The sequence below is a fragment of the Corvus kubaryi genome, unplaced genomic scaffold, assembly GCF_017639235.1.
Source record: "Corvus kubaryi isolate FWS band 111438036 unplaced genomic scaffold, C.kubaryi_AGA036_p1.0 split1-65, whole genome shotgun sequence".
Taxonomy (NCBI): Eukaryota; Metazoa; Chordata; class Aves; order Passeriformes; family Corvidae; genus Corvus; species Corvus kubaryi.
The window spans coordinates 5,070,271-5,086,830 of NW_024582080.1; the positions used below are offsets into that span (position 1 = coordinate 5,070,271).

General features: G+C 36.4%; 1 protein-coding gene across 11 annotated transcripts in view; it reads right to left on the reverse strand.

Annotated features, from left to right (window-relative positions):
* NBEA (neurobeachin) overlaps positions 1 to 16,560 on the reverse strand; it is a 467,529-nt gene that overhangs the window by 161,773 nt on the left and 289,196 nt on the right. For all 11 annotated transcript variants that reach the window (XM_042014378.1, XM_042014387.1, XM_042014386.1 and 8 more), the window contains one exon: positions 2,365 to 2,508. In XM_042014378.1, coding sequence (XP_041870312.1) covers positions 2,365 to 2,508 — 144 coding nt within the window. The remainder of the gene's footprint in view (positions 1 to 2,364; positions 2,509 to 16,560) is intronic.

Below are 16,560 nucleotides of genomic sequence, written 5' to 3' on the forward strand. Positions count from 1 at the left end.
GTGAGCAGTAACTAGATATAAATGATGCTGTGCTATACCATAACTTGATAGATCTCAAAGATTTCCAGATCATTTATACTGAATCTACATTACTCTTTGGAATTAGACAAGAACAGACAGTGTGGCTTTATTGGGACCTGCTCTTCAGAGCCGTCAGAGATTGTTCAAACCTTCTTAGGCATAAACCCCACCTTCTCTGCCTATTGCTTTTCTCGATTTCAGTTATTGGACTCAAGTTTCAGAGCCACATTCTATATATTGAAAACTGGGAAAAACAGTGACATCATTGTATGCAAAATCATGCAAAATCAGCAGCTAAAGAGAGGGTATCATGGGATTCAGGGGATTTTTTACCAATGCAAAATTTACAGAAGACAGGTATGATACTGTGTGTGACCATTAACTCTCAACATCATTTCAGCTCCAAAGACGAGCAAGAGTTGAGTAGCAAAGGCTGCAGTTAATCTAATAGTAAAACTGAGATAGTGGAATGTGGGTTCTTTTTGAGAAGCTCACAGGTTTTGGTACCATATGGCACCATTATCACATCACCTCACCACACTTGGAAGCAGTTTGCTTGCTCTGTTAGCACTGATAGGGAACACAAGGGCATCCTGTCAATATTTCAAAAGTTAATTTTTTTCACTTTCTATTATTTCTGCTTCTGCAATACTGACAATATCTCCCACTTTTATGAATAGTAAAAGCAAAGGACTAGAATGACTGCCATGTCCTGAAGGAGCAGGGGATGTCATCCAGCAGTGATCTTGAGTAAAAGGATAAATTGCACATTAATTCTTAAGGACACATTGAAATACTAGGCTTTTGCAGAGGGATGTAGCTACAGGAATTGTATTGCATCAGTGATTTTTCATGTCCACTCTGCAGTTTTAATCAGTATTTCAATGCAAATGCATATTTCAGCCTCTAAACAGCCTTTTAAACTACTGCATGCAGTTGGAAGCATTGTTCTTAGATATAAGAACTTAGCCAAAGCAGTACTGAGTTTTCCTTCTAAAACAAAAAGGGACATTGATCAAATTATCCCACTTATGGTCCTGCTTGATGCACTACTTTATTGACTTTAGACAACAGTGTCTCAGCAGCAGTTAGCTGCAGATTGAGAAAGCAAGCAGAGTGATATATTAACTGTGATAATCATATACTGCTGCTTGCTCCCAAATAAAAGCATCTATTTCCCCCTCTCTGCTCTGCTCTAATACTAAAGTATGAGACTAACTTCCATGTAGGCGGTTGTTGGGGTTTTTTTGCCTTTTCATTTTATTGGGGTTTTTTTTTTTTTTGCTTGTTTTGCTTTCATTTTATTTTTATTCTTTTAATCATCTATTTATGATCTTATCTTTGCTACAGATTCTCACTATGGTATCAGAAGAAAGTGCAGGAGCAAAGATAGCTATTTTAGAAACTCAGTTATGCAGAAAACATCATGACATCACAAAACTTTCCCTGAGTGGAGTAGTTTAATAAAGATGCTCCTAAGTAAATTAATCTAAAAAAATTCATACTGCATTTCATAATTCTCAGCTTTATCCAATCTGAGAGGAGAGTGCATTTTCAACTTGCAACATGCCCTTTTTTCCAGACTACTTCCCAGGAAAGGTAGTATCACCTCTAAGACAGAGTTGTAACAGAACCTGCTAGAAGACAGATGAAACTGAGATCTCACTGCATTCCTTCACCCAGGAAAGGACCAGAAGGGTTTTCTCATGCATATTTACGGAGGGTTCATTCCCAGCTCATATGCTAACTACCAAAGTTCATAGCTTGGTTACAGCTTCATTCTCTCTTAGTCCTTGCTTCAAACAGGCAACTTTTTCTCTCGCTGTGACAGATGGGTTGAGATACTGCAGATCCCCCTTAACTCCATCACTGAGAGAACTGGGTGCCAGCAGGAGGGCAGGTGTCTTTGCACGAGCTGCGTGGCACTTGGGATCAGGCACAAGCACACTCTGACTCAAAATCCTGACTTGTGGAATTAGTCCACATTTACATTTTAACACAAAAAACCCAAAAAAACCCCAAAAACAAACAAAAAAAAGAGGTTTCAGATTGGTATTTACAGACTTTTCAAGAAGTCACCTGCACTAATTAAAGCCCTTGAGGTATTGCTATTTCTCACACCTCTGCTCAAAGACTGTACAATGGGCAAATGCTTTGTAATCAGTGCCCATACTTCAAGGAAGTAGAGAGGAAGTAATAAAATCTGGAATAAAAATAATCTGTTCATACTGCAATTGTATGCTTAGCTGACAATATTAAGACACTAACCACAAGGGTTAAGAACTAACAAGTTTAAAAGAGCCTTTTGACTCATATCTTAGTTATAACGAAAAGTATGATTACCTGCAAGGTTATCAATCTCTTTCTCTTGGAGCAGGCTAACAGCATCATCATCTCCTTCCAGCATAAGCTCTGTTTCTGCATTCTGATTTACCACAGCTTGACTTCGGAAAGTTTTCTTTGACTTCACTACGTCCTCTTCAGTGCCTAAAAAAAGTTACAAACGTTGTGAATTTACCTGAACAATATTTTAAATATAAAACAATGACAATCAAGTAGTAAAAAAAATTACAGTATAAATCATCTTTATCAAAAAAAAGAAGGGACATTTTCTAAAACTCTACCAAGGTTTACAAAATATGCAGTCCTGTTCTGTTTTCTGTCCTGTCCTAAATAAAATACAAACTTTTCCACAAAGAATCTCCTGTTTCTAATAATTGCTATTTACCTTGTGTTCAGTGTTGTTCCATTAGTTTTCCACCTGCAACAAATTCATCTGGAGTTTCTTTTGAGTTCCTGGTGCCCTGACTCTGACCGACCTGAGAGTGCAAGCCACCTACTCTAAATAAAGAAGCTGCTTTCAGGAATCCAAAATCTCTCAGGATTTTTGTCTTTTGAGATAGGAGGGATAGGATGGTGAAGTAGGAGTTGGTTTATCTCGATACACAGATGCACAGTAGGCTATGCAGAGATTCAGAAAAGACTGAAAACAAGACAAGCGCCGTAAGGGAACTTCGGTGCACATCTGTGTGTGTGATTTTAAGCAACACAATAAAAATGGTGGTATATGGATATGTGCCAATTTCCCAAAGGTTTTCATGGATAATACTCATTCTTCTCGACTACGGTTGGCTTTTCTATTCAGCCTGATGGTTCCTTGTGGCAGGAGATGTAACTTACTGCATTTTGGGAATATCTTACTGGAACTTGCCAGATTTTATTCTTATGATGTAAAAAATAAGTCCCAGTGTGGACAAATGGCAGAATCATAATTAGGTTTTATATCATAAATATGTTTCATGTTACTGTTGTGATCTCCTCATAGTATTTCTTTCTTAGCTGGGAAGAGGTAGTAAGTTTTATTTTCAGTACTGTGGTCTCACAGTAGCCTCGGGCAAGAAAGATTTCTATTTTTTTTTCTTAAACAGAAAACCCTGCATCTTCACCTAGGACCATACAAGATGGGCATCTCCACTTCTGCCAATCAAGAAATAAACCCTGTAAACTATCTCTCTTTTTTTGTAGGATAATTTGGAAATTTGCTTCCTACTAAGCTACAGAATGAGTGTGAAAATAGGCAAAACCACGCACATGTGGATTTTGTTTGTCTTCCACAATGCCTGAACTTAAACAGGATGAAAACTATTATGGCAGATGCAAAATGTTGAGGTAAAGTCCAGTAAGATTCATGGCCTCCTACTAAAACAGGACAACTAAAAGGAATATAGTAAGCAGACGGGTTAGGGCAGATAGACACATGGAATGGAACTGATGTGTCAGGCTGTTTTTTTATTACAAGCAGTTGGGAATAAGTTATGATTTTACCACCTACTCTTATAATTAGAGTCTTTTAATTAGTTTGTGCACAGGAGAGTCACACCATATAAATAAAAATGCTGGAGGCATATCTTTCTGTGGGTATGTTTACTCTGTTTGAAGATCACTGTTAACATGCCACTTCATCACAGCCTGAGATAATTCATGTTTTACGTGGCCTAACATTAACCTTTTGTATACTATTGCTATTATCTCAATTGCTATTTCTGAAACTCCATTTTGAAACCCTGAAAAGGTAGAGAAACAAGTAAGCGAACCCCCATTTTTTTACCAAGCTCAAAATTAGGGACAGCATATTTAGTCTTCTTGTTTGTTGTTGTCTCCATTAGGACCATACAGATAGTGATTAAGACAATGTGGCTGTATTTTAATACGCTGTGTCTTGCTTGTTCAGTTATTAGGCTGTGATATCACTTGCACAGGTTATTACTTAATTCAACTAACTGTAATTATTTACCCAATTTAAAACCAGATCAACTAACTAATGGTTGGAAAAGTTTTCACTATTAGTACAAGCTTTGGGACTTTTTTTCTTTTGTTTGTTTGGCTTGTATTTTTTTTTTCTTCCTTATTTATAAAAAGAAGCAAGAATGGTAGGACTTATGGAAAACCCACAAAAAAGTAATGCACTGCAGCAGAGTTTCAGTTTCATTGTATCAGAATTGTTCTGTGTATTACATCAGTAGGTCAGGATCTTGATACGCTTGTGTTTACAGCAAGGGAGTTTAGCATCATTTGACAAAAGTAGTAACTCCTCTTGTGAAGCATGTGACACTAGAGGAGACCAGGCCTGAAATGAATTAGCATGTGGAGGAAGAAAGCATCAAAACACTGTTCTCTTCCTTTTTGGTAGCTTTAATGAGTTTTGTGTAAATTTCTGAGCTTCACAAAATGTGATAATCTTCAAATTAACTAATTGAAAAGTACTAATCTGAAGAGTCAATCATTTCTGTAGTTACTGATTAATGACAATTCTGTAAAATTATTTATGCATGAAAATATATTTTTAAAATTACCAGGAAGAAAGTCCCAAGCTCCAAATTATTACTAACATTTAAAGTACATCCAAAGAACATGAAATTTAGGGTATTTTAAATCCCTTGTGATGAGTATACCAGGTTACAGAAATATTGCCAGACACAGGTGTAAGAAACATGGTAGAGTAGAAGGCAGTAAATTAGTTTGGCAAATTTGGAGCTTAGCAACAAGACAAATATATATAAAATCCATTCTGGTCTATAATATTAAAAATACATTTATTTATATGAAATATAATAAATAGTCCTTCTTTCTCTTGATGAAAAAAACCCTCTGGTTTGGCTGTTGTTAAAATTTATCACTCTGTTGAGTGCACCTTAGTTTTGCTGTACTGTACCAAACATTTATCTAAATGAATGTGTATGGGACCTGGAGTTGCCCTTCAATCACTATATCCTTTATGAATTAGAGTTCCATTTATCAAAATTACAGCAAGAAGAGTAAGGTCTCACAGGGCTGTCTCATTACAAGGCTTGTAAACACTGTCCTTACAAAGAAATGGTTTAACACCTAACAAATCAAAAACTGATTGGGAATAGAATTTATTTGAGATCATCTATCTTCGGAAGACGTGCTGTACTGAGTGCACTTCGTGGCCTTTCTACCCATTCATCAAGAAATTAACAAGCTAATACCACAGACCACCAGATCTCCTTGGATCCTGAAATGTGAAATATGTTCAAAACAGATCTGTCACAGATGTTCTATTTTTATATTTCAAGACGACTTCAAAAAGGTTCTAAAACAAGAGAAACTCTCCAAATAAGAGTAAGAAGAAAAAAAACTTCTCTCTTTAAAACCAGACAACAAACTGAATAAAAAATTATATGACATAAAACTATGTCTATTATTGTTAACAGTGATATAAAAAGCAGAAATGAATAAATGAATATTTGATATTTTAGTGTGTTGGAAAAAAATCAAAACTTGGGTTTTTTTTCAAAGCTTCAGCAAAATTACTATGAAATTAAATCTATGGCCAGACATTTCATTTCCAAAATTTTAGCACACAGAGAGCCTGCATTTTAAAGACACAAAACGAAATTGTATTAAGTCTAATTAGAATATATTTCAAAGCCATTAAAACAAGAAAAAATAAAACTAGATGTCATTTCAAGAAAGCAATGTTGTGACACTGGAGGGCACAGAACTAGAATTGGCAGATGCTATCAGTTCTTGTCCTTATCAAGTTCCCTCTTAAGGGATATTTTAAGGGATAGACTTAAGAGATATACTGGGATTTGGAAAGGAGACTTGAAGTAAGCAGCTAAGTATTTCTTAAAACTACATTTTGCAAATATTTTGAAGGAAATAAGTCACTCAGATTGCACTGAAGGCCAGCTGAAGTTGGTGACTTGCTTTCTTGAATCTTAAAGGCTCTGTCAAACATATTTCAAGAGAATGTATGTACAGGACTAGATAAGCTGTTAAAAAATCCCTCTTTCATTACACCTGTTTTAATCTTGATTATTTTTGTAAATGTGCATGTTACAAACTGTTTTTCTACAGTAACTTCAGGATAACTGAAAACAGCTCACCTTTAAAAGAAATCAAAGAAACCAACCACCACTCCTGTACAAAACCTCAGTATCTATGGGTGCATATTTTTTATGTCTGAAAGATTGTATGAGCTGCCCAGTAAATTTGTTCAGTATTGCCAAGAATGTACTAATCTCTCTTCTAGTAGCATTACTTTTCTTTAAACAGAAACTATAAAGCAGTCAAAAAAACCCTCTAAAAGAACCACAAAAACCATTACCAGAACCCCTCAAAACCTAATAATTTCCCTAATAAGAACAGGAGAATCTCATGTTAATTTTCAGCTACAGCCTCTAGAAGTATTTAATATAGGCAATACTTCATGAAACAGGGGCAGGTGGGGTTGGTTTTTTTATTATGTTATCTGAATTTTTGAGTCTCTATTTTCAACTAAATCAATGAATTCCCTATTGGGTTCTGTAGGTCACAACAGGTTCTAGGGATTCAATCTACATTTCAAAGACTCTGTAAGGGTCAAGATCCACAAAAACTGTCCCTAAATAAAATTTTAAAATTAGCAGTACAAACACACTGTATTATTGATTAAATTTATATTTATGTACATATTTCATTAGACATTAAACTAATTATTATGATTCAGTTAAACACAGCAAGGGAGTTTCCAGTTCTCTCTTCTATCCATTTACTATATATCCAAATATAGTGCTTTATATTTTCCTTCTTTCTGCATTTAGTAAAAAATGAGGTTAAAAATATGGTTATTTTTAAGAAAAGTTTGCTTGGTAATACCGTAGCCAACAAAAGGAAACTACTGCTTCTTATAAAGTTGTTTCCATAGTTTACTTCAACGAATTACCGATAAGGCAATTTATGTAGTGAGTGCTCTTTGATCTTTGAAGAGAGATGGCAGAATGGAAAGTTAACCTCATTTTAATGTTACCTAAATATACTGACAGGAAATTCTAATGTTTCCAAACATCTGGAAATCTGCTTCATGGGATGGTGTTCTTCTTTTCTATAAGAAACCTTTTTCATATACTGTCTTCTACAGTTTTATGTGGCTTCTAAAGGAGCATTTGACATAAGTAAAGTCTGTTCTCTTTACAGTAAAATGCTGCATTTAATTAAAAACTCTCTTTTATAGTGGCTAAAGTAGAGTTTTTGTGAAGCTTAGCTCTCCTCAGAAAGTTTTAAGGGTAAACTTGCTTTTTACTCCTTACAGATCTAACAGTATATTTTGCTCTCTAGAACACTGATTTTCTTGCTGAATTTTCATCACATAAGGTGGTTTCCACTACTTTACTAAATAAAGGAATTCAGAATCAGTTCCTCACAGAAGGCTACCTGACAGTTCATGATGTGAACCATGAAATTGTATCACAGGTGAAATATAATTTATCAACCGAGTTTGAAAGAACAAAGCTTTTTCTTGAGAGAGAGTCTTTTCTTGCACAAACCGACTTTTACAGGAAGAACCAAGCTTGTCTATGGACAAAATTAAAATATACCACTATTTTCTACATTTTTTGTTCCTTCAATATTAATAATAGTTGAAAATACTTAGAAAAAAAATTTGCTTGATAATCCTCCTGCTTTATATATTCTAACAGTTGAAACCCCTGCTTTCATTGCTAATCTTCAGTAACTCGATTAGGCACTGGTACCCTCACAGCAGTCACAGTTATGGAGAGCAGCTGCCTGCTGTAAACTGACCTCTACAAAACCCAGTAAGATTAAATCATCGACATGGTGACCACTCTATCTCAGCCTTGTATCTTTCCACAGGACTTCCACAGCCAGCCTTCCTTGGGCTGCACTCACTCCATGGGAAACGTGCAGTGGCTATCCCTGGGCCTGCTCTAGAGACTGAATTTTTGGCTTTGCATAGCAGCCCAGTGCTGGCATATCACAGCCAACTCCAATAAGCTGTCCCCACCTGTGTCTGTTGGGGTTGCTATTTAAATTGCAATGTGTTTCTGGAACTGGCAGCTTTGACTGGCATATAATTTAGTTTCCCCAGAGAAACAGAGAAGTGACTGTTGATAAAGGAAGGCTGGTTTTCATAGATTTAATAAAAACCAGAGAAATCTAAATCGCATTCTCATTATTAAGGATCTTTGAAGAAATGAGGAAGAAAAACTATGAAAATTGCATAGAAATTAAAAATTGCATATATTTGTATTGGAAATTACTTCCACCAAAAGTAAAACCAAATCACATTTTTGTTTTCTATAACTGATAAATACCTGAAAATTTAATCATAGACATTCCATGCATTTTTCTCCAATTTTTACACCTAATATCTGACCAAATGATCTTGTTCATATAAGTAATTTGTAAATAAATGCTTAACTGCTTTATATGTTTTCCTTTATCATATTCTCAGATATTTTACATTGCAAAACAAGACTGGCACAGACTATGCCAATGAGGAGACTGAGAATACAGGCAAGGCCAAAATAAACATGTTTCTCAGATGAGGCTGAGGGCTTTTTAAACAATAAATACTTGTAGTCAAAGTGTTGTATATTAATAAAAAGGGTCCCACATAAAAATAAAGATGAAAGTACCATGTTGGGCACTCACTATTTTTTGGTTCACAGATAAGAAAACTGAGATTCAGAATGGTCATGAAATTAATTTTCAGAAGTTGTCAAGATTGTCCTTATATGTATTTGAGATTTCAGGATTTCTGAGCATATGAGAAGGGATCCTGCACTGATTCAGCACTGACCATGAGCAGCCAGCAGGACACAGAGTCAGATATTCCCAGTCCAGCAAATGTTCCAATGAATTTCAGGCTCCTGAAAGGCAGTCCCTATTCTGACTGGAACCAGAGGAAGTCCCTCTAATGGGAACTAACAACAGTCAAATGTTTATCTTTGGATTAAGATGTAGTTTGCCACTGTAACTTGTACACAGAGAAATGGATTCATATTTTATGACTGACAACCTTTACAAATCCCTGATAGTTTGAAGGGCAGCATTTTGGCATATACTGTAGTTTGATAAATTGCAGAAAGAAACCAAATTCTGCTGTGGATAATTTCAACAGGCAAAGATGACACACAAGAAGAATAATTAAGAGCAATAAAATTTTCCTAGGTGTGTTTTTAGCCATTTTAAAAAAATTACAGTAATAGCTGAGAGGAAAATATCTACATCACACCAACAGTTATTGCTCAGTGGAAAGGACATCAAGGACACTTGCAAGTAAGAGAATTGGATCAATATTAACGCGATTTTCATTTCATGCTTCCCCAACTCCAGTAAGCTGACAATATACTCTGATTATGTGAGCTGCCTCTGAGTAACACAGAAAAGGTTATTAGAGCAAGAGGTGGAAATGGAATGCACTTTTTATATTGACAGGTCTGCTAATAGAGTGTACTGATTTTCAAAGCCATGCAATGTGTTTTCACAATTTGGTTTTGACAGCAAAAAGGAATTTCACTTATCCTTAATTCAAAATATTCACATGTAAGCAAAGGTTCCTTAAGACAGGCCACTGAAAAGGGTACCCAAACTATTCCAATAGAAAAATTTAATTAATAAGGCAAGCAACAAAAGGTGATTGAATTTCAATATGTATGATATGATAATGAAATAATGAAATAAATTTGCTAAAGAAGGCACTCTATGCTTTTGACATAGCATCTGATAAAACCTTTTTAAGATGACATAAAAGTGAAAAATATGTCTATGTCACGTCTTAACATTCCGGCCTGGATTATGTCTGGAAAGTTTTAGAGTAGTTCCTAAGCACACATTCTCCAGGAAAAAACATATTCTGACTATCTGCTTGCAGACCCTAAAGCCAGGATCAGTGTTGTCAGACTTCTAAACTGGCACACTCCATACTGAGGAATTGCATCAGACATAAGCTGGCCTTCATTTTGCTTCCTGTTCACAAAAAAAAAATTCTAATTGAAAAGGCTAGCAATGATAAAGCCCTGGAAAGAAATGAAATGCTCTTTGGAAATACAAACACTTGATAATGTAGTGACATGTAAGAAATGGCATGGCATTTCATGAAATTCCATGAAAAAAAGCAGCAACCCTCTCTATGATGGGGGTTTGGAACAACGTTATCTTTAAGATCCCTTTCTACTCAAGCCATTCTATGATTCTATGAAATGTGATCTTACCTCCCAAACTGTTAATTTCCACCAAACATAATAATAAAAAATAAAAATAAAAATAGAAATAATGATAATAATATTAATAATAATAAACACCAAACCAGGGTATTCTACCCCAGCATTTCTAACCCTTACCTAACATTTAAGAATTAGAGTCTCCGAACCATGGGACTGGTCCAAACCTAAATAGTTTTAAAAAGAAAATGCATACTACACATCTGCAATTTTTAGAATTCTCCCTTTCTGTGACCATGAGTGATGATGTCTTTACTAGAAGGCAATTTTGCCCCTCATCACTTAAATTTTGGTCTCAGATCCAAAAGCATTGGCTCTTTGGAAACAGCCATTGTACACAGACATAATAGGACAGCTAAAAAGTTCATTTTTTAGTGCAGGTAATGAAGGTGTAGGAAGTAAGTTTAAAGTTTTTTTTATAGTAGCTATTGTAATTCCAGTAGTTATGTAACCATTTTAATTTCTATCAAGACTACTTATTTACAGAAGACAGCCTCAACAGCTCATGATCAGTGCTTTGAGAGACCCATTTGCCAACATATCTGAAATTACTTTATCTTTCTGGAATGGCAATCTTTTCAAGTGAAACTCTTCTCTTCTGAGACACACAGAAGAACCATCTTAGGCAGTCTTTACACAGACAAAATCTCCTAAACGTGACATAATGTCACCTAACATAAAGTTTCTTAAAAGGACTGTCAATGTTATATATAAATAATAAATTTGTCAATATAAAAATGTCATTAGAACATCTAGATTTACTTTCTAGATTTACTTTGTGCAGCCTTTTGCTGTACAGTTCCTACTGGTTCAGTGTGCTGCACTGTGGTTTTTATCTGTACAAATTCAATTTTATCCTCAAGTAGATCACCATATCTTCAGAACTGGTTTACATATTTTCATGTCAGCAGCTAAAGTCACTGGTGGGAAGAATTGCTTCTATTTCAGCATAGATCAATGCCTATAGGAACACCAGACAAAGGGCAGGACCCACAGGATATGCTTCATCATGGCTCTAACATTGGGATATTTGTGTTTAAATCCTAGAGCTGCTAAGGGACTACACTCTAGTAGCAGCAGAAAGCACTTCTGTTTGGGCCAGGCTTTTGTAAATACATAAGCTCCTCCAAGCTAGAAATTATCTAGCAATAGTAGTTACCTATCAAAGTTATCTACCCAGATAGCAATTTTTCATCAAATGAAAATCAAAGCTTTGCTACTTCCTTGATTTGGAACAGAATTTTACTCTACACTTTTTGTGTTTGTTTGTTGTTTTTTTTTATTTTTTCAGAATTACCACTTATTTTAAAATTTTTATTTTAAACAAAAATATCTGCAGTTATAGAACATCTTTTTTCATGCAAACCAGCAGATGAAAAGTGGAAGAGTACACAAGACATCAGAGATAAAGCAGATTCTGAGGGTCTATCACTAAAACGGCTCAATGAGGTAATTGAAATGGGTGAACAGCAATCACTGTCCCAGGTAGAAGGCCTGAGTGTGTATTAAGGAGAGCTAACCCACAGAAATCTTAGCATCAGTAAGCAGTAAAGAAAAAAGGAGACAAGTATTTTATTTCACCTTCCATTAAGCTGCCATGTGGGGTTTGTGACTTCTTTCATTCTGCTTCACAAATATTACAAGAAACCACAAATCTTGCATGCAACTGCAGAGATACTTGCAAAATTTCTATGCTTATGTTAAATTTGAGAGCACTAGCAACATTATTTTCCATTTAGATGAGAGCTGAGATGCTATTTAGACAATGTGATCAGCTTTTTAAGGGCATAGGATTGAATGATTCGTTCTATACAGCAAAAGAGACACTAGAAAACCACTTTTTTGAGTATTATGCACAGTTCTTTCAGCTGTGAAAGTATATCTATTGTAGATGGTGTTCAGGGTGTTACACAAGCACATTAGGAGATGTACTCTTTAGGCACACTGTAAGGATAAGAAAAAAGTCATGTCATGATGTAATGCACATGATATGAAAAAGAAAATTAAACAACTGGAAACATGCATAAGATACTGGCTGATAGAATTCTTAACATGGGGTTTTCCTTATCATGCTGGTTAGTAGTGTATTCGAGAACTTTTCCATAAAATGTATTTGATACAGTTCTTTCACAAGGTGCTTCCTCATCCCTGCCTGTAACTTGCATCACACTGAAACTCACAAGAAAATCCAGTTTATTTCGTTACACTGGTACTTTTTGTGTGTATTTCTTCGTTAATGCTATAAAATAATGAAACACACAAAATAATTGGCATTGAAGAATTCCTCTGCTTGTAAGGATATGGAATAGCCATTGCACATATACTTAAATCTTCGTTTCTTGTATACAAATCTTATTCTTTACATAAAGTGTCTACAAGAATTCTCATGTGATATAATAGAAATAGATTTTATGTGATAAATGTTAAGTATTGCAATGTAAAAACATGAGTAAAAATACTTAGGCATCTTAAAATATATATTGTCTCTGAAAGTGAATTCCTTTATTTTCAAAACCTATACATACCCGTTTCCTTTTCTGGAAAGACAGGGAATCACCTATACTGAAGAGATTCCCACAATCTTTTTCTGTTGATTTAACCCTTGCAGGTAGCCCAGAGGCTCACAAAAACCTGAGCCCATTGCCTGAAAGCCTGTCATGTCTCCTATTGACTGTCAGAAGGAGTGTGACAGTAAAATCTTTTTAAATCCACGGTATGATCTCCTAATTATAGGCTGCAAAGGTTGGAGCACTGTTGAAATAATGTCCCTCCATTCCAGCCATGTGCTTGGCATGCTGTCCTAGCCAAGTCTTCAGAAAACACAAATGATATATATTTCCACTTACATACAAAGTGGAGAATGGAATCCTGCAGTGAAGAAGATATCAAGAATAAGAAGAGTGGAGAAAATTTAGAAAAGGAATATTTTGTGGTTTTAACTATGGCCAAAGAAGATTATTTTAAAGTGCTGTTACTCCTTAATACAGAGTTTTAAAGCATAGAAAATAGGAGATTAGAAAAGCACGCGTTAAAACCTGAGTCCCAAGACCTACATTCACTCAGCTTTGAAGGACTCTGAAGGACTATTATTAGACTTTCACTGACAGAATATTCTTCTGAAATGTTTCTGTGAGATTCACTGAATATTCATGGGTCAAGAACTTCTATTTCTTTGTCAAATAGGTATAGAAATGAATAAACAGAACAAATACATTGTTCACAAGGGTTTGAAAACATTTCTGTCATAGGTTAGCAAGCATAGTCCCGGAAGGGACGTCCTTGCTAAGGGGTGCTTACAGTTTCCTCTGGGAACTGATAGAACCTATCAGCTGGCCAGTTTGAATATGGACAATTCTCTTAGCCACTTAAAGTTGTGATCACCTCTGTGATCCACATTTAAGAATAGGCAAACTCCCCCTCCAAGCTCTCTCTCGTTTCCGGCGCTGGGACAAGTGGCTGCAGGGCCCGAGCAGGGCCCAGTGGGCCCGGCCAGGCCCTGCTTGGGCCAGGCCGGGCCGGGCCACGGCCATCCTGAAGCCATGGACCTGTTCCAGCCGTGGAACCCCCCCCCACTGCCTTGCCGTGGGCAGCCGGAGCGGCTCGGCTCTCCCCCCTCTCCACTTCGATAAGAAAAATTCAACATTCCAGCTGCAAAGCTGCAAGGCCGAGGTGAGATTAACCCTTTTATTGCTGTGAAGAGCTGAAAACCTGAGGGAAGAGAGAGAGGAGATGCTCAAAGCTGAAATTCTGTTGTGAAGCTATGATATATCAGAGTATCCTGTTGTAATTTCATGAAGATATGGGGGGTGGAGTGTTCAACTCGTGAGCAAAAGCACCTGCGCTGAGATAGGCAGATGCTGACGCAGCTGTAATTTCATGAGAAGTTTGGACAGGGAGAGATGAACCAGATGAGGACTTTTGCTCCAAACGGGAAAGGAGAAAACCTCAGTCCGTAGAGATGAACCAGATGAGGACTTTTGCTCCAAATGGGAAAGGAGAAAACCTCAGTCCCTAGAGATGCTCCCAGAGATAGTCCTAACGATGAAGATGATGAAGACCCTTTGCTCCCAGGGAAGGAGAAGGGCCTCTGTTTTTGTTTCTGAACGGCTCAACCTTAAAATTATACCCCAAAAAACTTCAAGAGTGGACCCTCGAAAGCAGTTGCGGGAAAAGCTGCAAGTCGGGGGAAAGGACTCACACGCAGGCAGAGAGACTCCTCTTCCTAAATGGACTGAACGATATTTGGAAGTGGGCGGCTGTCTCGTTGTGATAATGTTTTCATAGCATGAGCAAGAAGAGACTTCTCTTTCTAAATGGACTGAACAAGGTTATTATGGAAGTGGTAAACAGACTGAACATCTTAAGGGTTGTCTTTTCACATTGTCAGTGGGAGAAGGGAGGAAGGTGGGAGGAGGAGGAGAGTTCTGAAGGTGGTATGATTTTTTTCCTTCTTTTAGGTCTGTTAATAAACTTCTTTATATTCTTTCAAGTTTAGTGCCTGTTTTGCATTTCTGCTAATTCTTATCTCACAGCAGATAAACAGTAATGAGTATTTTGGACCAAACCACTACACTAAATTGGTGTTTCCGCCCGGTTACAAACCGAACCCGCGACAATTTCCCATCATAGCAATTTACTGGGTTTAGTAAATAATTTACTTTCATTTGGCAGAACAGATATTGTGCATTCTCTCTACACGAAAATTTAACTGTAGAAGGGAGAAAAATGCAGCTAGAATTCTAAGACTGACAATGGTTGCAATTTTCAGATCTTAGGAATGGTTTAGCAGGCCAATTTCATTACTTCAAAAACATTCTGGGGTCATATACTTTCAGATGAAGAAAGAGGTAGTTATGTTAACTGCTGGTAAAAAGTCAGCAAGTTCTGCAGTGAAGTCTAGTAGCTCAGACCTATAACAGCAGCTAAACCCAGGTCATGCCAGATAACCTAAAAATCTCGGAGGAAAGGCATTTGAAACCCAGCATGGAGGTTTTGAGAGAAAAGTTTTCATATCCTACTTAGCTCTGTGAAAAACTTGAATTTGAGTCAAGAGAGCGATTCCGACATTCAAGAGTTGAGGAAATAATTAGAAAAAAATGACTGCACTTAAACCATTATAAAGCTGCAATAAAAATTCCTATGCTAGAAATAACATACAACAGGCAGAAGATATTTAGACTGCAAAGTACTGATAGGATGCAATTGCAACTCATTTCCATGACCTAGTCAGAGAGCAGAAACTCAGACACTGAGTGCTCAGTACAACTCAACACAGCAGTGTTCAGTACTGTACCTAAGCAAATTCCATTACCATTTACATCTAAAAGGTGCCTTTCATTACATTACAGTGGGCTATAAGAAAAAGGATCACCATAACAGTAGATATATTTAATGAGAACATATTTATGATTGGGGGAGTGGGGTGGCAAATGTTATAAAGAAGACCAAGTTAAATCTAGTATTTTAGATTAGATTATTATCACTATTAAGATTTTGCTTTGCAGATCCTTCTATTAGTACCTAACGTAAGCTTTTTTCTAGACTTTCTTTAGACAAAACTGTGTCTTGCAATTACCATATAAAATATTAAGAGGATGTAATTATCATGTAATATTGTCCCTAAAATCCTGTGAGGATGAAATATTTGGAAGTTTATTTGGAGAAGCAGTGGATGGCACTGTTGGGCTACAATTATAAGGCCATAGATGGAAATCTTAAATTGTTGTGCTTAAAAAAAAGACAGATTATTGTGACTCCTTCAGGCACACGGTTCAGATATAAACTCATTCAGAGTACACCAGAGATTTCACAATCAATGTGGAAGTTAGTTCATGTACTGAAAGGAAGTTTTGTAATAGGAGAAGTATCATTTTAGGTGCTTCAATTGAAGCAGAAATGTTCACATGCTTGTCTCACATGGCAGCATGACGCCATTAAGACTGAAGAGCAAAGAGGACTTGGCACATAGAAGCATTGGTATGGGTTAATTTAATGACTGCATACATGT